The sequence below is a fragment of the Anopheles darlingi genome, chromosome 2 (genome assembly GCF_943734745.1).
Source record: "Anopheles darlingi chromosome 2, idAnoDarlMG_H_01, whole genome shotgun sequence".
NCBI classification, from domain to species: Eukaryota; Metazoa; Arthropoda; class Insecta; order Diptera; family Culicidae; genus Anopheles; species Anopheles darlingi.
In genome coordinates this window covers 1,160,001-1,180,000 of record NC_064874.1, presented here as the reverse complement: position 1 = coordinate 1,180,000, position 20,000 = coordinate 1,160,001, and the positions used below count along the sequence as shown (strand labels likewise).

The following is a 20,000-nucleotide window of genomic DNA, read 5'->3' as shown; positions in this document are numbered from 1 at the left end:
GGATCGCATGTAGTGAAAAGGAACAGTAGCTTTAGCTTAGCAACCTAGAAACAGATCATGGTAGGCAGCAGTGAACCTAGTTGACAGAGCAAACCCATTTTCAAAGCGTGCAGATGGGTTTAGGTTGATTGAAAGGATTGAACTCACGACAAATCTTACCCCGCGTAAGAAACTGGAAAGCGGAAATGCAAAGAAACAAAAAAGTGTGACAAAGCAAACATCTAACCCTACGAATATGAAACCAAACCAATATATATATATATACATGAAAAGGATATGCATATATAGATATACACAGAGAGACATGAAAACCAAATAGCATAATCGATTCACGCAGCGAATGCACCAACTGTAGGTCGCACACTGTTGAGGTAAGGCGCAAATCGCAGGAATCGCAAAATGGCCTCAATGATATAGAGATAGCCGAGTGTGGTGTGCGCAACTGGGAGTCGAATGACACGTCATTGAACGCTTGGAAAATTGTAGGAAAGCATCAAACACCCATTTGACACCCCAACCCACACGTGGAAAGCTAATTTGAGAACAAGAATTGTGTGCGACATCAAGCGCCATGAGTTGATTGTTACAAAATTGTACATTCCGATCATAGATTCAGTTTAACTCTCTCCTCCTTCTCTTTCTCTATTTAGTTCACTTAACCTTCAGATGATTCAGGAGATGGAAAGTAAAAAGGGAAGCTTGGACCTTCTATGCGTCGTCTTTGCTTTGCAGAGAGACAGGAGAGCTGGTGAAAATTAGGAAGGGACATCCATCGTTAAAACATCGATTTAATCGCAAATCGTAACATCTAGGCCTCAAACAAGCTCACAAAACACACAAAGAGACAGAGGAGAGTGTGGGAATAAATGGTTGGAAGCGGTGGAAAGATGTGCAGAGCATTGATTGTTTTTAAAGAAAATTAAATAGGTGGTTGAGATAAATTTACGTGATAGTGGCGATTGGATAGAGGCAGAGAGAGAGAGCGAGATTGAAAGGCTAGAAAAGAATAAACAGAACGAAAACACAAATAAAGGTGGTTAACCTTCGGGTGGTCAATAATTGTCACAAAACTATACGCTCGGCGGCGGGTTTGGGAGTCAAATCCCGGGGACTTTTGCAAAACGACATTCGAAAGTTGCGTTCTGGGAAAGTGAACATTTTCAGGTCAAGGTGGGATGACTTCAGCGAACCATTTTGTACGAATTTAGGCGTTGAAGCGGCGCGTTTGAGCTGACACAATCGATAAAAGGAGACGGAATGTGGCGCCCCCACATGCATGAACGGGGGGGGGGGGGATCTTTCGGTTGTGCCTCTCCTTGAAGATGGTTTACTGTGTTTAACGATCGCCTTCGCTATTGATCGATAGAGCAGCGAAATGATGAGAGAAAGTGCACACATATTTTAATTGAGTGATCACTACATCAAACGCTAGCGTACCAGACTGCTAGGATCGTTTGCATGATCCTCAGAACACTTTCGATAATTTTGGCAAAAAGAGAACTGGTCGAACGGCCAGAGCTGATGGTGACCTATATTCCTTCGACCTTCGCACTCAATCGCCTTGCCGAAGTCGTTTAAGGAAGACTCGTCGCCAGGGTGTGTGTGGGAAGGCGCTGGTTTCGGTTGGCCTATCGGACATCAGCGGAATCGTCATCGTTCATGTTTACGGTGCAAACAGCATGTGATCGCGCCGGTCGTTTAATAAAAAAAACCTGGCTAACGGGTTTGTGAGTAAGTTTCGTCCAATCTGCTCGTGGCGATCACTCTTTCAGGTGGGACTTGCTGTACTACTCTGTTTGGCATACCGCCTACGCCAACGCCACACTTTCTTCCTTGCTGTCGCTGCCACTGCTCCGATTATGAAATCCGCAAAGTGTCCGGCCAGTGGGAACCGCCGCTATTACTTCATCCCTGACCAATTGGTGGTGGCATCTCGGCTATTTAGGGAAGCTTGCTAGCACTCCCGCTAGCTACCCTACCTTCCGCAATGGGACCACCCTCGGCTCACCGACTAAGCTTTTCGCTTTCGTTTTGGGGGGGTGGATCTGGTGGACAGAAATGCAAATACGTGCCGCGCCACGCCACGCTCGGTTGAGATCGGGGGGATTGTGGCATACATTTGGTAGGCATGAATGAATGGTTGGATCGGATCCATGGTACCCTTTGGTGGGGTGGGAGAGCGCACAGTTTGCGATTTCTTTTATTTTTGGCGTTGCTGTCCTCGGTGTCAGCGCCCACCGCACTTTAAGCCATTGAAACGGAGCACCGGGAGAGTTAGTTTGATCGCGAACTTCAACCCGATCGGATCGGTCAGAGTTGACTGGGAGTTACGTGTTACCATGGTAGTGCCAAAGGCAGGTGTGTAGCTGCGCTGATTTTTTGAGCTGAGAGTGTTTTGAAGAGAATGAAAAAGATGAAATCCTACAAAACGGTTAGTGTCCAATATTAGTCATTAAAAATGAGGATGAGGTCCAGATTGGGGCTCAGTCCCGTGTGTCCGTGGATTGAGGATCGACGAGATCACGGGAGACTGGAGTGTGGTATATTGCATAAGTGTGAAAGTGGTGGTCACCGTCAACACGTAATTTCCCATCATCATGTCTACTTGGATGGGTATTGTTTGATTTTGATGCGGATATGGATGAGTTACGAGGTTGTGGTTGGCTGTGGAAATCTGTGTCACCGAGTTGCACACGCAGACATGGCGAATTTTGAAACAATCTGTTTTGCCCATTGAAGTGATCTGAACTGCCATAAGATGAAAGAACATAAGCTGCATAAGCTGATAGTGAAATTTTCGTTTCATGTGATTGTAACGAGATATATTATGTTTTCGCTACTCCTGTAGATCTGGCAACTGATGGCCTACTGCTATCTATTGCAACTGACTGCAGGACTACCGTTCAGCTTCCCGGAGAGTGGTCGAAGTAGCAGTAGCAGCAACGGCAGCAGCAGAAGTAGTAGTGGTAGTGGCAGCACCAGAGAGAATCTACCATCCCGTGTAGCATCCTCCCGCTCAGACACTGGTTCACGCCAAGAGGCGTTCGAAGGACGCAGCATCCGGGGACAGCAACCATCCGGTAACCGTTACCGATTCCCGGATATCTACAGTCGCTATCAGGTGCACGAAGACGATCCGGATCCACCGGGAGTGGTCAATCGAAGAACGACATTGGGCCCTTTTCTGCAACGACCAGTGACGTCGGGGGCGTCGTCGGGTGGTATCACACCGCCACCCCCACTCTACACAACCAGATCCGATCGTCCAAATGCGGCGTTCAATCGACTTCCACCGGTAAAAAATGATGAACCAATCCAGGCAGAAGCATCCGACGATTACGAAGATGATGATGAAGATGATGATGACGATGTGGGTGAAGAAGCACAACCGGATAAGCCGGTGGTCGCATCGGCCCCACTGTACAATCCCGCTAGCGGTATCCGCCCCGGAACATCGTCCTCCAACACGGTTAACAATCTGTTTTACGGCTTCGGTGACAAGTTTGGCGGATTGTTCGGTGAAAACCGTCACAAGTTCAAGTATAAGCGTCGGAAACCCGGACAACCTTGCATCCCGTACAGTCTTTTCCATAAGCTGAAGTACGGACGGGATCTGCAGGGTAATCCGGTCGATCCGAAGACACTCCTGCCGAATCTGAATCTTATACTGGCCGATTTGAATTACTACGCTCCGAACAACAATCTGTACGGCAGCGGAGATCATGCAAGCGACGGAGTGGGTGGTGGAGGAGCAGTGTTTAACAACCATTTCTACGACGCCGTCGGGGGTTATCCTTGCCAAGGGGTGAACTTTGGTGGAGGGAATAGACCGTTCCAACCGTTTAAACCCCACCGACCACACGGTGGACCGTTGGGTTTCTTTGGTCAGGGTGGTCTGTTCGATTGGGTCTCATCGGCGGATGCCATTCAGAGTGACGAAGGAGTCGGTGATGGTTCGAGTGGCACAGGAAGTGGCAATCGTCCTGCCGTGGTGTTCAATCTCAACGATGCCATCGATACTGTGGTAAGGATTTCGGTGGCTGGGTAATACCATTCCCCGTGGGCCCTTTCTCACCAAGCACGATGTTTTTCCATCTTTCCCTTCTTTTTCAGGCCACCAATTGGCGACCGGGCGAAAGCTTCCAGAAGGTGATGGGAGTGATAGCGGATTTTATTACTCAAGTAGCGGGCGGTGCTGTGGCGCCCGTCGCTGATGTTGCAACGGATGTGCGCACCATCAATCGAGAGTTCTTTAGTCTCTTCGGGTAGCGGTCTACCTCAGGTGGAAGTAGGAAAACGGAATTCCATGACGAAAAATAAATATGTTTAAGTAAAATCGGAAAATAAGTGTCGAGTTATCATCCTTTGCTCTTGGCCAATGTGTCGAAACGCACTGGTCTACCCGGATCACATTAAGTGACTTTGTTATCTGCTGAATAAGTATTTTCGACGACCACCGAGCGTAGAAACGCTAGAAGAACACTGGCAGCAAGAATGTAACCCGGGCATACCGGCATAAGAAAATACCGATGGATAGTTACAGCTCATCAAACCGATCAGCGCTAGTCACCAGCTAGAGCAGCATGGTCGTAGTCGACGGCATGGTGAAGAAGGTCACGGGTAGGCGAGACAGTCCGCTGACCGACGACTAGTATGTTGCCCCCAAAACACACACGCGGCGCGTACTGTCAATAAAACGTGCCCGGCACTGGTAAACTACAACAAACGGCAGTTCATGGTCAAGTCCACCAGCAGACCAACCAACGTTGCTTCCGATTCCGTGCCTGTGCTACGGTAGTCATGTCTAGTTAACTTTCGACGTTCCCGCCAGCTGGTGTTGGTCAGTAAAGGGCAAACAAAACACCTGGAGACCGTGTGCGTGTGTGTGTTTTTTTTGTCGTGGAAAGGATCAGCAAAAGGATGATCGATCCTCGACGATGGGTGCCACGATTGGGTTTCATCCTGCTGCTGTGCGTTCTTCTGCTTCTACGTAGCGCACGGAGCCGAGCAGTTGCTCGCTGGCCAGCTCTGGAGTACAAATCGGATCGAGCCTTCTACCCGCTGATGGTGTCCTTCTCCCGGTATCCGTTTCACGACGTGTACGAGACAATGCCTGCTCTGGCACCTGCACGCACCGTTCCACCAACATGCTCCAAACGACCGTTGCTGGCCAAGGCACGCAAAACCCATCCCCAGATGAGCCAACGCGACTGGCGACACCAGAAACAGATCGTCAGAGGACCAACGAAAAGCATCTGCGAAGGACTGCTCTATATGCCGCGACATCTTGCATCTACGGGAAGGAGACCGATGCCGCTGAAGCTGCGTAAACTGCTCAAATATTGTGGATTCATTTAAAGTGCCACCCCGTGCCTAAGATGAGCAGCGAGTTGGTGTTGGCAACTATTGCAATTAATGGCAGATACAAGTATTTAGCCGTTACAAATACGCGGCGTGTCCGTTGAAGGTTGTGTGGATACGTTGCACACTGGATATCATTATTCTGCCAAAGTTTGTCTATTGATAAGGAATAAGAAATAAAGCGAACCAATCGTGATATGTACAGATTTAAGAGTACAGTGGAACCATCTTTCTTTTAAGTTTTAAGAAATTGGTGCCGAATTCTGGCTACAAGAAAATTAAACAAACATTAACATTCCTATTTGTTCTCATTTTATTTTTAATAAATTATTACTTGTTGTATGAGTTAGTGTAATATTAGTAGTAGTTATTTTTTTATACAACGCAAAACCGAGCAGGCATCAAAGGAAGCCATCGTTTCCATGCTCGTTTGGTTGGTTGACGATCCTAGGACTAGTAATCCTAGTAGTTTGGTAGAGAAATTACTTGATTTACAATTAGAACTTTGTGTAAGGTTGGTAGAATAATGTACATTTTACAACAGTTTCAGTTATAACAACTTAGTGATTTATTAACATTCCTCAGACATCCATCCATTCGCCCAGAATCCATCATGCAAGTGCTAATCTACTAGAGATCTTCACAGTATGGCAAGGAAGAGTCCTGCACCCGGCGTGCAGAGGCCACAGTGTCACCTTGTGACTGCATTTCTTCAAACCAACCTAAAAAATTTGGCATTAACTGCTGCGTCGCAGCCACGAAACCGTTTTCGTTCCCCTCTTCCGGTGCCCAAAAATTAATCAAATTTTCAAAAATAGTGGTACCGTCATCCGCAGGATTCCCTTCGGCTACTACCTCGCCATTCGTTGTATCCTTCGCACCGGCACGACCGAATAAGCGGCGCCCATTGGAGTTCGCCAGGCGACGGAGACCGCACACCCGCCGACACTCGGCACAATCGATCTTTGCTGGCGCTGGTGAAGTAGCAGGAGGGGCGGCCGCGGCAACCACTTCTTTCGGTACGCGTCCCTTATTACGCCATCTACGCTTCGCTGGTGGTGGCGGAGTGGTGGTCGTAGTGGTCGGATTCTTACGATCGCGCAGCTGCTGGATAGCGTTCTTGATCGCGACCAGTGGTTGCGTCTTGGGTCGATCTTGCATTTTACGGCGCATTTGTTGCCGCTGTGCACGACGATCGCTCGGATTGGCCGCCGGTTTACGGCCACCGTACGGTTGCACCATCCTTGGATCGTAGTTATTGAACAGCAAGTTCCGTACGGCTCGCAAAACCGGTGCATCGGTGCTGTGGTGGATGGGGTGGGCGTGCGCGATAAGGGAGTCGGAAAAGAGAAAAAGAAAAGAAAAGAAAAAACGGAAGATTAGTTTTTCGCGATATCGGTAAGTTAGTTTATTCTAGGAAACAAATCAACAAATCAACACGGATTCACACGCGATCCCTAACCGCTAAACACACCCGCCGGAGTAGCGCAGCAGCCTCGATGATCCAGCGTACTAGAGCACTAGAGATCGAAGCAAAGCCCGTCTCCATCTAGAGCCCTAACTATATACCCTTCTTAACAATAAAAACGAGCGCTGGGCGAAGTTGGGGCCGCTTGGGAGCGGGCTGGAGAAGGGACGGTCAGTGAAGGCAGCAGGTGAGCAGGAGGTGGTTGGTGGTAATGGCATCACGACCCGTACATACGAAGGGAAGCTGCTCAGAATCGGCGTCCGAAAGGCCGGAACAACTTGGGGAAGGGCCGGAACAGCTTAGGCACTGAAAAAGGCGAAGGAAGGAACGGAGTGGGGTAGTTCGGTTAGCACACGTGGGCTTAAAAGGGTTTAGGAGTGTGTGGTGTGCGGCCAGGTCTCAATACTTCGTCTGAAGGCGAACGATACGATATCGTTGGCCCCTTCGTCCGTTTCATCACCGCCGCTGGTCGTCTTGGTACTGCTGTGTTTGGACTTGCAGCTGGCGTAGTGCTTCGGTATGCATTTGATGATTTTGGGTGGAGAGGTCGGGCTTGGGACCTTTGTAGTCGTCACTGCGCCGTGAGATTTCTCGCCATAGGTGCCCTCGGGTTGGACGATGAGCGCTGCACTACCAACGACTTCGCTGTTGGACGGTGAATAGTGGGCAGGAGGTGGGGCAGCGGGAGGAACGACGTACATCGGAGCATGCGGTTGGCAGGCTTGAGGGCAGTACTCGCGTACCTTCTGCCGGATGTAATTGTCCATCTCCGGATTGCTGGAAGATGTGGGCTTCGCACTCACGTCACTCTCACCCGTCCGGAACGTTCCAATGTGGATGATGGGATTGGGTTTGTCGGATTTCTGTGGATCAACGGTTGAGGCGGCTGGACTTCCGACGATTGTGCCAGCCTTGGCTCGCTTCCTGTTGTTGGCACGAGCGGCTAACCGATCGATCCGCCGTTGACGCAAGGGTGACACCGCGGCCGCTGGTCCATCGGGGCTTCGACGTAGATGCAGTCGCTGAGGTTCCTCGATGATTCTTCCATTGGCCATCCGGTATAGCACGCGGCCTGCATCCTGATCGTAGAACTCGACGATCTCATTCGAATCCACACAACCCGAGCAGTCAATACCGGACTCTCCATCGTCTAGCTGTTCCTCGCTCCAGCCACTCGACGGTTCCGGCGTCGTTGTCGTCGTCGTGGTCGTACTGGTGGTCGGAAAGTGTCTTCGGCGCAGATTCTTCACCTGCTTCGACCGGATGGAACTCAAGCGCTTCTGCAAACCCTTCCACACAGGATTGCGTGCAGGAGGGGCACTAGTAGTGGTAGTAGTAGTTGTTGTTGTGCTGGTACTAGTGCTGGTGCTGGTCGATGTCTTAGACTGAGCGTATTGGGCCGCTATCATAGCCTCCAGGGGATCTTCTATGCTTTCCGGATTAATGCTGTTCGAGGAAGGATTCAGTTCGGTTGCTTCTTCCGATTCATAACCGCCGGATTCTTCCTCCGGTCCATCGCTAGCCTCTTCTTCACTGACCTCTTCTTCCGTGCTCGGCCTGCTCGTCGTGCTGGTTGTCCGTTTACGTTCATCGATGTAGAAATTGGAAAGGATTTCATCGTATTCCTCGTCCTCTTCCAAGCCGCGTTCCGTTGTCGTCGAGGACGGTTTGCTGTTTCCTCTTGGCGAGGCTCTTCGTTCAATGACCTTCTCGGGGACCGGAACGGCCAGTTGTTGCATCCGGCGTCTTAACATTCCATTTACTCGACGACGTAACTGTCTATCACGGAAGGTACCTTCGAAGTTCTCCACCTCGCCACCATCACCACCACCACCACCACCGCCGCCAACAGCATTCACCTCACCATCAACCGATTGGCCCTTCGTCCAACCCGAGCGCCCACCAACCGCAGGCCCACCGATCATGCGCTTCGCCAACGGGCGCAACCTATCCGTGTCGTCAAGGGGAAGGCATTGAAAGTAGAAAAAGTTATAATTGGTCCGGGTGGCCACCCCACTCCCATTGCCACCCTGCGATCCAGGTTGGTGGGAGGTCAGCTCGAACGGTATCGTCCGATGGTTGCCCTCGTCATCGATGAACTTAACATCTACAATCCGGCCCATCTTGGGCAGGAACTTTCCATCACCGTGAACCGGTGGTTGCTCCTCAGTGCCGGATCGAGCAGACGAAACCACCTCCCTGTTCCCTCCCTTCTTCATCTGTTTCGGTGAGTTTAGATACTTCTTTAGATCATCGGCCACCGACGATGTCTGTGGAGGGCGCGTTGCAACCGAGGCAGCAATCTCTTCGCGCAAACTATCCGTTCCTTTATCCTTAGCATTCGGAGGATCCACAGAACCCATCGATGGCTGCTGCGTCGGCCGCTTGAGCCAATAGGAGAACATCTTGGCCAACGGTTTCAGCGGACGCTTGTTGTCGCCGGATTTCTTCGCAGAAGACGCCTGAACGATACCCTGCTCCTTAACACTATCCCCCGCCTCTATATGCTCGATATGTCCCGCCGGACACGGTCCATCCCCTTTCCCCTCATCGTACCTGTATGCTCGTAGTGCTCGTTCACGTCCGCTTCGGGCTAGCTGCTCGTTCTTGCTTCCGACTAGGTGCCTCCGACTGATGGACTGTCGGTAGACCGTGGGTACTGCCGTTTCTTCTAGATGCTCCTGTTCCTGCTCTTGCTGCTGCTGCTGCTGCTGCTGCTGCTGCTCTTGCTCGATGTATTCTGATGGATTCTGCGGTAGAGATGGTGTCGGTAGGTGTGATGGTCCTGCGGGATCTAAAGCCTGAAAACCGGCACCTGTTAATTGGGAAGTTGGTCTATGAAACAGCAGCGCTCCTCGACCACCAGCTGTCCGTGGCGTTACCTACCTGGTTGGCCGATCGTCGGTACCGTCCATGGTGACCATAAGTGGGCTCGTACTCATGCTCACTTTCTTCCTCATGATCATACCCATGCCCATGTCCATGGCCGTAACCCTTGCCGTATTTACCGCCGTGGCCGTGTCCATAGCCGTGACCGTGACCATATCCATGGCCTTTTCCATACCCGTGTTTTTGGCCGTATCCACCGCCGTGGCCATATTTGTAGCCGTACTCATGCTTCAAGTGATGAATGTGATGGTGCTCGTGGATTATATGCTTTTCATGTTCCTCGTGCTCCTCGTGATGGTGCTTCTTATGCTTCTTGTGCTTGAAGTGCCTAAAGTTCGCTCCCGCACCTTCAGCATCTTCGTCTTCCTTTTCCATGTCGTCTCCATCGAAGCCCATCATACGGGCCTGCATATCGGTACCCATATCGATCTCCACCGGGAACGGATTATCGTGGATCATCTCACCCATCGTGGCGGGAGCATGTTGGCCGTCTCGTGCCATAACGGTTTCCGATGGTGGAGCAGTATCCTCGGGTGTCTTTTCTCCCTCGTCAGCATTTGGGTTGTTTGCACGCACAAATCCTTTCATGATGACAGGCCGCAATGGGCGTAGATGGCGAGGTATCGGCGCCAGCATTGGCCGTCTGAACCCATAGTAGGCTTCTGCGCTCTCCGATGCGAGCCAAACGGTCAGCAACAGGCAAACGCCTACTGACCAATGCTGCAGCAGAGTGGCACAAAACGTTAGCTTCGTCGTTCTTATCACTCACTATTAGCACCAGCACTGATAACTTACCATTTTGTCAGGATTTGTCTTTGATTGGGCAACCGAATCTTACTGGAACCACTTCTCGGGTGCCTTTCCGATTTACTACACACTTCCACACTGCAATCGGCAGATGATAACTGACACGTTCTTGGCCCCGGCTGGTCGCTTTTATGGCACAAGCTCCGTGCATTCCTGTCTCGCCCTTCGTGCACTGAGGGTCACAATCCTGCTGTTGTGGCAAACAATCGCTACCATCAACTGTAAACCACGACGGTCCTCAGACGCAACGGGTCCAAGAACCGGCGCGCCCGTGAGCAGGAGCTTTGGCTGAAGGTCTATTTTGGGTTTAAACCTTCAATGTCCCCGGTCGGGGTGTTTGGGTTTTAGTCCAAGCAGCTGAGCTGAAGGTGAGCTGGCGGCCGATGCTTAGTCAGCGGTTCCTTCCAGCTTGCGCGCGGTCAACACGCGCCACACACGTACCAACAACAGAAGTAGGGCGGAAGGGGGAGGGGGAGGGGGGTTTATGACCAAGAAAGTTTTGTTAAAAAAAAAAACCAAAAACCAAGGTAAAACTTAACGGCAACGTTTTAAATTTAAACTTTAACTGCTCGAAGCTTCGAGCAGAAGGCACTGTGGAATTTTGTGCGACCGTTGTGACCAAACAATTCTGCTCGAAGACCTCAAATTTTACAGCGCCCTCTACAGGCCCAACGTCGAAGCATAAACCTAAGCTGAGCTGAGCTACTGGGTTGCGTTGAGTTAGTTCAGAAGGCGCTATTTCGTTCAATTTGGCTACCGGGGCATCTCGAGCGCGAGAGTGAGTGGCGTTCGGATTTCTTCGGTTTTCTCTCGTTTTTTTTCGGTTTTCTCTCTCTCTCTCCGAAACTGAAATCAGAAATTGTTTGCGAGTTTCTGATTTCAAATTCTGAAATCAGAAAATGGAAAAGATCGCGGAAAATTCGCGGTTTTGCCTATTTTTCGACCTTGTTGGTCACCGATTTTAAAAGTTAATAAAATTACCAGAGCATCCAAAAAGAACTGAGCATTAAGAGGCAACATGCTGCGAGTTTTCTTGGTGGCATGGTGGTGGATTGAAAATTTAAACTCTCTCCACTCGTCGACGGAGACGGTTGCTGCTGCGTGCCCGCACAAGATTGTCCCAGACCACGTTGTTACGACACCGGAAGAGGCGGTTCGTAGTGTCGTACGGTTAAGTGCAGCAGGATTTCGCTTCTTGCGCCTTGCATAGCGTCCTTGGTGTCATACAGTGATTTACACGTGGCGCCCATTTCTTTCGCTGCTGTTCAGAGTGGGTTCGTTGAAAATTTAAAAATTATGCTCGCGGTGGAGCGTCTCGCGATCGCGACGATTAACCGGTGAAAGGAGTGTCTGCTTGTGCTAAAAATGTACGTAATGTCGTCTGTAGAATCCAGTAGAAACCAGACAAACGCCGTATTGATTGACGGAAATTGATCTTCGAGTGAAAACCGAGGAAACCTTTCTCGGCGCCGCTGGCCCAGGTGTCCGGTGAGATCAAGTTCAGCTGCCGCGATATCCGTGTGTTTTCCGTGTGAACGTGCTAAACCGGAATGCTGGCCGGCAGAGCATTAATGAGTTTCATCTTCTCGCCAATCTCGCGGATTGGGGTCAACTTTTGGGTTGTCTGTTGAGCAGACGAGACTTTAGTTGGAAGCGGCAGAACGAGGTGGCGCAAGAAGAGAATGTTCCAGACGTTTAAAGGCGGCCTCGCTGCCGGATTGACCTCGAAAACCACGCACGGCCGCCGGGTGCGTAAGGTCAATAGATTCGCGGTCCGGAAAAACGTGTTGCGAAAATTTTAGTGGCCGTGTGTCGTTTCGTTATGTAAACCAGATGATTCTCGGTGGGGCTCGATGTCTGCGAAGTACACACGCGGTCACTACTCACACCGTCGTCGTCGTCGTCGTCGTCGTACGCGGTTGGTGTGCGCGCAAATTTACTTTTTCGCGACGACGACTTACTTACTGCTGGCCGCGCATCCCAACGCACCAACCGACCGGCCGCCCGCGTGGCTCATTAAAAACCAATCGGGTATTTTTGAAATTAGTGCCGGTCCGGGGCTAGCTTCTCAGCCGCTCGGTCATCTCCTAAGACCGCGTCGTGTCGACCAAGTATTTTGGCAATCATCGGTCTCGGTCACACACCGCTGATGATGGACACATTTGAAGCAGGAGCAAGAGTCAACATTGTCTTTGGGCCGAGAGGGGAGGGGTGGTTGCGCAGATAAAATCGCGCTCACATTCGCACCGATGCAGTGTTTGTTTGTGGAATCAAAGGCAGCCCCATACCAGCGGGCGCCGATTAGCGTTTATGAACGAGCGTCCATCAATGGTCACTCGAGGGTGTGGGGTTGAAGGGTGAATCGCCACGCAAGTCACGTGATAGAGAGTTGGCAAAGGCCAGCATCCGGCTCAACCCGGGGACCCCCCCTACAAGGCAGACAACGAAGAAGGTGTTTAGCAATGGTGGCTCACAAACGAGCAGTAATCTCTTATCAACCGTGTGTTCTCCTTGCAGCAGCAGCAGCAGCATCACAGCGAACGAAAATATGCTTCAGACAAGCTGAGTGCAAAGTGTGCGCGGTGCGTGTCCGTTACGATGAGGCGTAGAAGGGTAAAAAGAAGCAAAAGTGGCTGAATGAAACGAAATGTTAACACAGAATGCGTAGCCGAAAAATGGTGTAGGCGGGAAATAGTGCAACCAGAAACCAAGTGCTCAAACATCTCCACCGGTCTGCTTATCGGGAAACCGTAAAAATCGCAATTCGCGGTTGTGTCGCCCCACGGTTGTGCCGAAAACGTTATCTCACGAGTGCGCGGTACAGGAGGAAGGTAGCAGCCAAAGCTCAAGCGTGAAAGTGCAACTTTTGCGATTTGCTATCACAGGTTAGTACGAGCTGGCCACTAATCGAGGTAGAGACGACGAAATCGTGTTGTACCTTCCAACGGTTTTAAACAAGGAGCAATACGTTGCACGCACACGGAATCGAAGCTAATTTCCCTGAAACGAAAGTAGAAGCGCGAAGATGGCATGTACGAGGTGTGGGGTGTGCGATGTTCCCCAGGATATCGTCCAAAGTGTTTGCAGCAGATTGTCCTGTGCTCCGTACACCATCTTCCTGTTGTTAAGTTCTTGTTCGCTTGTTGGCATTGCTTGCCGGGATAATTCTCTTTTTAAGCTCAACTTTCTTTCGCTTCCTTCAGCTTCAATTATTGTGGCAATTTTTTCGCCACATCGTTGGTTCTCTTGCTGTCTTCTCGTAGGGGTTTGTCGTTTGAACTTGTGTTTTATTTCGCTTTGTTTCTCCCTCATTTTTCGGTTCGGTTTGCTGCTTTCTTCGACTACATGCAACCGCGGTTGCTCCGAATGATGGCGCCCTGCAGCGGAACCCTGAAATGCTCGACACTGAAGACACTTTTACATTTCACTAGTGGCATGTTTTACTGCATCTTCATCTTAACAAGCCCTTCCTGCGTGTCGCTTATCGGTTTCGATTTTTTTTCATGCGGCCTGTGTGTGTTCTTCCAGGAACATGTTCGGAACCGGTGCTGAATGTGTCAGACGTGGTCCAGAATCGTATGAGGGAAACCAAATATTTTACAGGTCGGAAAATTTACTGGAATACTGGGGTTCCAAAGAGAGTTTTGAATTCAACCAAACCCTCCCTTGAGCTAAATTTGTCATCATTAGCTTTAATCGATGACCATCGCTGGTTCGCCAGCCTGCGTAACACAAGAAGTAATTCTCACAAATCCTGTTTGCGACCCCACGGAGATGAATATTAAAAGAAGAGCAGTCATTCCGCGTTTTTAGAAGCCGCCAAACGGCATTAATTAAAAACCACCTGGACGGCATACCTTTGCCCGGTAATCCGGTTTTCAACGATCGGCAACAAACCCCGTGCCGTAGCTGATGCTGCTTCTGTTTGCCAATCAACCCCAAACGAACCCTCCATTTGGCCCTCATCAAACGCAAACAGCTCGCTTCAGCACCAAGCAAAGTGGCGCAATTATGCAACCGTTTAGAGTGCGATCGCGAGCGGCTCAATGCGATTGGGCTTGATCGCGAATCGTGAACAGTGGAAAATGCAAGAACCAACACCGTGAATGCACCGCGACTGCATTTAACTCGTCACTCGTCGACAACGACGCACACGGCTAACGAAAGTGAGATTTGGTGACAATTTCACGGCAAGTGATTGTGTCTGTGTGCGTTTTTGCTCACCGAACCGGCACCGCTTTCAATGCAGAACACTTGTCTATGGTACGGAACAATAAAAAAACACATAAGGTACGCGGCATCCCTCGCATCCACTGATGGTGACGTCGCCAGTTGTCAACGCGTGTGGCTGCTGTTGGAGAGCATCTCGATAACGAACCGCGCGATGATAAAAAGTGGGGAAAGGGGTGGTCCACGCGCACCTGTACCAGGTACCGGGCCAGGTCGCTGATAAGTATGTCGGCGACGGCGACGCGTTCTCGGTGTTGGTCGTATGCGTGCATCTTTCGAGCGTACGACGATCATCGCACACACGCGGAACCATTGTCGTACCGTGCGCGATAAATGAAAATGTATATTTATGTGCCAATGACCTCGCCTCTCCTCGAACCATCAGCTGCAACCCTTTCGCGGGCCACTGTCGCGACGACTTCATGCGGTGTATTCTGGCCCCGGCGCCCTCGCAATTGACGAATTCGCGAATTTTGGTTTCCCCGGTGTGACGATTTGATCACGAAAGGATGCGCGTGAAGAGCACTTGCGTCATGCGCTCTAAATTATCACGACAGCGACAGCGCGCCGTTGTGCCACAGATTGTTGTGCCGTGATCATGAAAAGTGCCGTTTCGCCCGCGGCGCGAAAAGTAGATTATTGTCAGGTGGATGGGCCATAAATAAGCGACATATCCTGCGCGATTGCACCACGGTGGAAGTCATTGGAGGGAAATTCAAACTTTCCTCGAACCAACGCCAATAAGTCCGTAGGATAAATGGATTTTTAAAATAAATTTCTCCAAAAACTTGGCCAAACCATGACGAAGTCGTCAGCGCTCGTCAGCTCTGCACACAAATTGATTTTTATATAAAATTTCTCCAAAAATCAGCTGCGATTGTGTGCGTACGAGTTTTGCGCATCCAAAATTGGAACCGAGGCTCCCCTTTTATGCGGTCCATATCGTTTTATGTTCCGATAATCGTTTGGACCGCAAAAGGTGTTATACGTGGACGGCCTTGTTTGACTCCTTTTTTCGTTTCGTCTTGGAATTCCCCCTCAAGTTCGCAAATCTTTTATTCAACAGCCCCGTTTCTCCTCATTTCCTCAAGATCGAACCGCACAGATGAGACGTCGTATTAGCATAGTTTCTATTGATCATAGCTCTATCTCTGGCTTCTCGCTTATGCTCTCCATTCCGTTCATTTCTTTTTCTCTTTCTCTACTTCCAGTGTTTGCAATACGATCGCGCTCGATCGAACATAACTTTGCAGATTAGCAAAAAAAAAAGTGAAAAATCAGAAGATCATTGTGCGCGTGCGCGTATCCGTGCTAGTGTGTTTAAGGGTAAAATGCGTTACTTTGTGGCTCAGCTGGGGCGCGATTATGGCCCACTGCGCGGGTAGGTGATTGGAGGTCCGGTGAACACATCTAGAGGACCGTGCGTGAGCCGTGGTGATAGAGGGCAGCAGACGACAAGATTCCGCGCATACCGGGTGGTTCCTCCCCTTCCCACGCAACCCCCACAGGAGTGCCAAGAGGAAAGGCAAACGGCAAACGGCACGACACGCCACGGAACGGAAGAAAGGGAAGGATGGGACGCGGGTTGCGGCTCGGGACATTTCTAATGTGCTACAAGAAGCGCGAAAATCAGGTGCATCTTGAGCCGGTGGCAGCCTCCCGGTGGTTGATGATAACTTGAGTACCGCGCCCCCCCTCACCCCGTCTGCGCTCTACTCGCTCTCTCTCTTTCTCTCTCTCTCTGTTTTCCTCCGTTCCCCTCATCTTTCTCTCTATCGTCACCTCCGGTTTGCTAGAGTTTGAATGTGGTTAGCTCCACTCTTAGGAGAGCAGCCATCCTCACCCAATTTGTATGTCGGCGTGTCGGAGTCACTCCACGAGACGAGGCTCGTGAAAGTTAATGCTCAGTGGCAGGATTCGTCGGAGGGCCCTGGCACTGCTGGGTGCCCTCCTGCTGGTGATCCTCGTTTGGCCACCGTGCGGTGCTTCGATGCCAACCGCGCTACCACCGGTGATACCGTGGCAGATAGTGCCACCAACGAGGCCACATCCAGCCGCAACCATGCTCCCGGTACCGTTGCCACTGAACCCTCCTCACACCGTTGATGCCGGTGGTCCTCGTGGTCCCCTGACCAAGCGGTCACCACCAACCGACCCACGGGACCAGCAGCAAACGGAAGAGGAACAACCGAACGAAACAACGGTGACCGAACGGCGGGGACAGCAGCAGCAGCAGCAGCAGCAGACGTACTCCGCGGTCGTGTCCGCGGATCCACGTAGTTCTCGGTGGTTAAGTGAATTCCGACGCTTCATGCGTGTACTTAAACTAGGTGCCGTGGGTGCCACCGATACCCACGGCAGACAACACAAACCATTCAAACCAACGCATCAAACCGACGATCGATCCGATCGAAGACAGTACGCGTGCGTTGACGGCGATGGCGGCGGCGGCAGCAGTGCGCTGAATGCCAAAAGTGAGCCAACGGTAGCATCGACACCGGCGGGAGTGACAGTGAACAGTGACGGTGGTGACGACAGTGCAGTGCAGCCGCACGAAAATAGCGGCCCTCGGTTGGCTAAACGCGATTATTTAATAGAACCGTTCGATAAAAATAAATCCCAATCTGCGATCATCCGCCCTGCGTCTGGTAACGTGACAACAATCGTGGCTGGTGCGCGGCAGCATGCAAAGTTCGATGACACAGTGGCCGATGACAAGCGGAGTTGGCGGTGGTGGTGGAGGTGGCAGCGACGACCAATCGATCATCTGCCATCGTTTACGAGTGGCGCAGATAATAGTCAGCGGCCCAGTGAACACGTGGCCATCGATGAGCCGATTGTGTCGCGTACCAAACGTAACGCTAACGGTGCCGCGAGCAACCCTCACCGGCATCAGCATAAACTGCCGGCGAATGGAACCGGTGCCGGACATAACCGGCGTCCCGGTGGACGCTCACACCATCAACAGCAGCAGCAACAGCAGCAACAGCAGCAGGTACAGCTGCAACAACAACAGCATCAACAGCAGCACAACGAATCGAATCTCGAACGCAACGAACGATCCGCCAACCTGTCGCACGTTTCCGGCGCGACGCGCAAGATTCAGCTGTTCATAAAGAACCGCTACATCCAGCTGCTGCCCGACGGTACCGTCAATGGTACGCACGACGATCTAAGCGATTACAGTGAGTACAATTCATCCCGTCCCAAAATGGTAACACTTTCAGCTCGAAATGATGGTGATCGCGCTGCCACCATCACCTACCCTATCCTTGAAATGTAGGACAAGCGTTGGTTGTAAAGGGTTTGCATATATTTTTGTAGAATGTCCGACGCCACTGACTTGCTAACGATAAGCGATGACCGCGAGGAGCCTTGATTCCTCTCACATTTTAGAAGAAATCACGTTGCTTTATGGTAAATTATGTTTTTTTCATGCAAAATCTCGCCGGATCGCCGCATAGCCGAAAGAAAGAACCGTTATGTCCCTATCGGTAGAGACCGGTTGGAATCTCGCGACGGCGACAGGGAGCGAGATACATGAATCAAGTATTGATCCTCTTCGCCATTGGACGGCGCTTTAATTGAATTCGCAATCTGCGTAAATTAAGGCTACCATTAGCCCGGGAAGTGGTGATGAGTGGATGCTGCTTTGCTGCGCAGATGTCCGCCAATTACTCACGATTTCAAAAACCCCATCTCGCCCAACGGGTGAAAGGTGTATAATCAATCTTGCTTTAGCCTGCGCTACTCTGCCACAAAGACACCGAAAGCCTCGCTCAACGGCCTTGTCGGGGATCCGCTGTCAGTGTGGCTCTCCGCAAGGAGTTTGCCTTTCTCCCTTGCCGTATTTCTACGTCGAACGAGGATCAGCAATTTTCAAAACTAACATCGACACCGTTTACGCATCTTCCAGGATGCTGACGCAAAGGGTTTCCAGGAAGCTCATCATTAGAGACCGCGCGAATCGTCAACAAGGCAGATCCCCGCCTGTTCGTGTTTGTAGATTTGATCCAACACCATGGCAGCGTATAATACGATTGTCAATCACGGGAGTCGGAATCATCACGAAAGGAAATCCTCTTTCGTCGGATAGTTCGGAAGCTTTTTCCGAAATTCCTCGGCTTCGTCTATACCGAACGCATAACAAATAGCTCCATGAATAAAACGGTGGAGCAGACGCAATCGAGTCCCCTGCTGTGAGTTGTAGCATACCTCGGCCAAGTTGTTAATTTCGGCACCATGCCCTGACCACTAGTGACTCCTCTTCATCTGCATGTGAAATGTGCGTCCAAAGTGTGAACTAGCTACCATGGGTTTACGTTCTTCCTCAATCGCTACTGATGAAATTCCAAACACCACCAATCGACGACCACTCTCATCTGGCCTCTCTTTGCCGATCATCAATTCGCTCCAGATGATCGGCAATTGAACAAACAGCCGCCGGATACTTGGGTGCTCGGGGTCTTTGGGAATCATCTTGTGGTGTTAATTGATCCAGGACCCAGAAAACGGATGGCTCGTGCGTCTGCTGACTAATCATAGGCTGCAGCAATAAAGGGCAAAGCGCTTGGAACTCATTTAAATTCGCTGATTGACATGTTTCGTTTGCTTACTAATTAGCGAAATTCGCTCCACTAATATTTGCGTTCTGCGTTGGCAGGTAGTGAGGCATTGTAAGCGTGTGCCGTCAATATTTTGTACCAGACCAATCCATCGCAGTGGTCCACCGGTCGTGGATCGGTCTCCTTCGTCACTTGTTAACACGTTTGACAGTCCCTGTCACCGATCGTCAAGACCGATTCCGGTTTTTGGGTACGATTGTGAAATCTATAATTGAAAGTCCATCCAGGCAAGGGCCAGCACCACCCGATCACGAGGGCTGGTCAGACCCTCAGCAGTGATTTATGATTTCGCTTGGATCTTATCAATTAGTCAGCATGGGTCATCTACTGGTTACAACCACCGAGCGGGACCGAGCGATCAGCCAGCATGCCGCATGTTGTTTTATTATCTCTCCAAGGAGACGAACGAAATATTCTTCTCGATCTGCTATCGATCAAGTTCTGAAAGTTCCTCAGGATCACGAAAACTACAATCCTGAAGAAAAAAAAAGGTTATAAAACTGTTTGGCGAGAATTAAGCCACAGTGGCCTTGGGGCTTCGAAATCGAAATGAAACGGAAACGGATTTTGATTTATGGCGCACGGATTCATGGTGGTCCATTGGTTCTTGGATTTTTGGA

General features: G+C 50.6%; 4 protein-coding genes across 6 annotated transcripts in view; 3 read left to right on the top strand and 1 right to left on the bottom strand.

The window, feature by feature from the left end:
- The window catches only part of LOC125950557 (uncharacterized), a 42,304-nt gene extending 41,298 nt beyond the window's left edge, over window positions 1-1,006 (top strand). Inside the window, exon 10 of the mRNA XM_049678661.1 lies at window positions 1-1,006. This exon is cut by the window's left edge and continues 2,785 nt beyond it. The gene's annotated coding sequence lies outside the window, so the exon portion shown is untranslated.
- The window catches only part of LOC125952192 (endoplasmic reticulum chaperone BiP), a 231,265-nt gene that overhangs the window by 122,003 nt on the left and 89,262 nt on the right, over window positions 1-20,000 (bottom strand). The gene's annotated exons all lie outside the window — the stretch shown is intronic.
- LOC125952200 (uncharacterized) lies at window positions 2,376-4,307 on the top strand. Its single transcript, XM_049681534.1, has 3 exons — window positions 2,376-2,431; window positions 2,849-4,024; window positions 4,114-4,307. The coding sequence occupies exons 1-3, from the start codon at window positions 2,405-2,407 to the stop codon at window positions 4,267-4,269; spliced, it is 1,359 nt and encodes a 452-aa protein (XP_049537491.1). The 5' UTR covers window positions 2,376-2,404; the 3' UTR covers window positions 4,270-4,307.
- Window positions 11,612-20,000, top strand: part of LOC125952190 (uncharacterized) — a 50,469-nt gene continuing 42,080 nt past the window's right edge. For 2 of the 3 annotated variants that reach the window (XM_049681511.1, XM_049681513.1), the window contains exons 1-3: window positions 11,629-11,892; window positions 13,043-13,410; window positions 15,967-17,940. In XM_049681511.1, the coding sequence (XP_049537468.1) occupies window positions 16,656-17,940 (1,285 nt within the window). In that variant the 5' untranslated portion in view covers window positions 11,629-11,892; window positions 13,043-13,410; window positions 15,967-16,655. Of the gene's footprint in view, window positions 11,893-13,042; window positions 13,411-15,966; window positions 17,941-20,000 lie in introns of all 3 variants that reach the window. The other variant, XM_049681512.1, reaches the window with a different exon arrangement.

Excerpts from the sequence above, each read along its gene's own strand:
- LOC125952200 (XM_049681534.1), top strand. The coding sequence starts at position 2,405 with ATGAAAAAGATGAAATCCTACAAAACG. Across the intron at positions 2,432-2,848 it reads AGATGAAATCCTACAAAACG|ATCTGGCAACTGATGGCCTA; the intron begins GTTAGTGTCCAA and ends CTACTCCTGTAG. Across the intron at positions 4,025-4,113 it reads ACGATGCCATCGATACTGTG|GCCACCAATTGGCGACCGGG; the intron begins GTAAGGATTTCG and ends CTTCTTTTTCAG.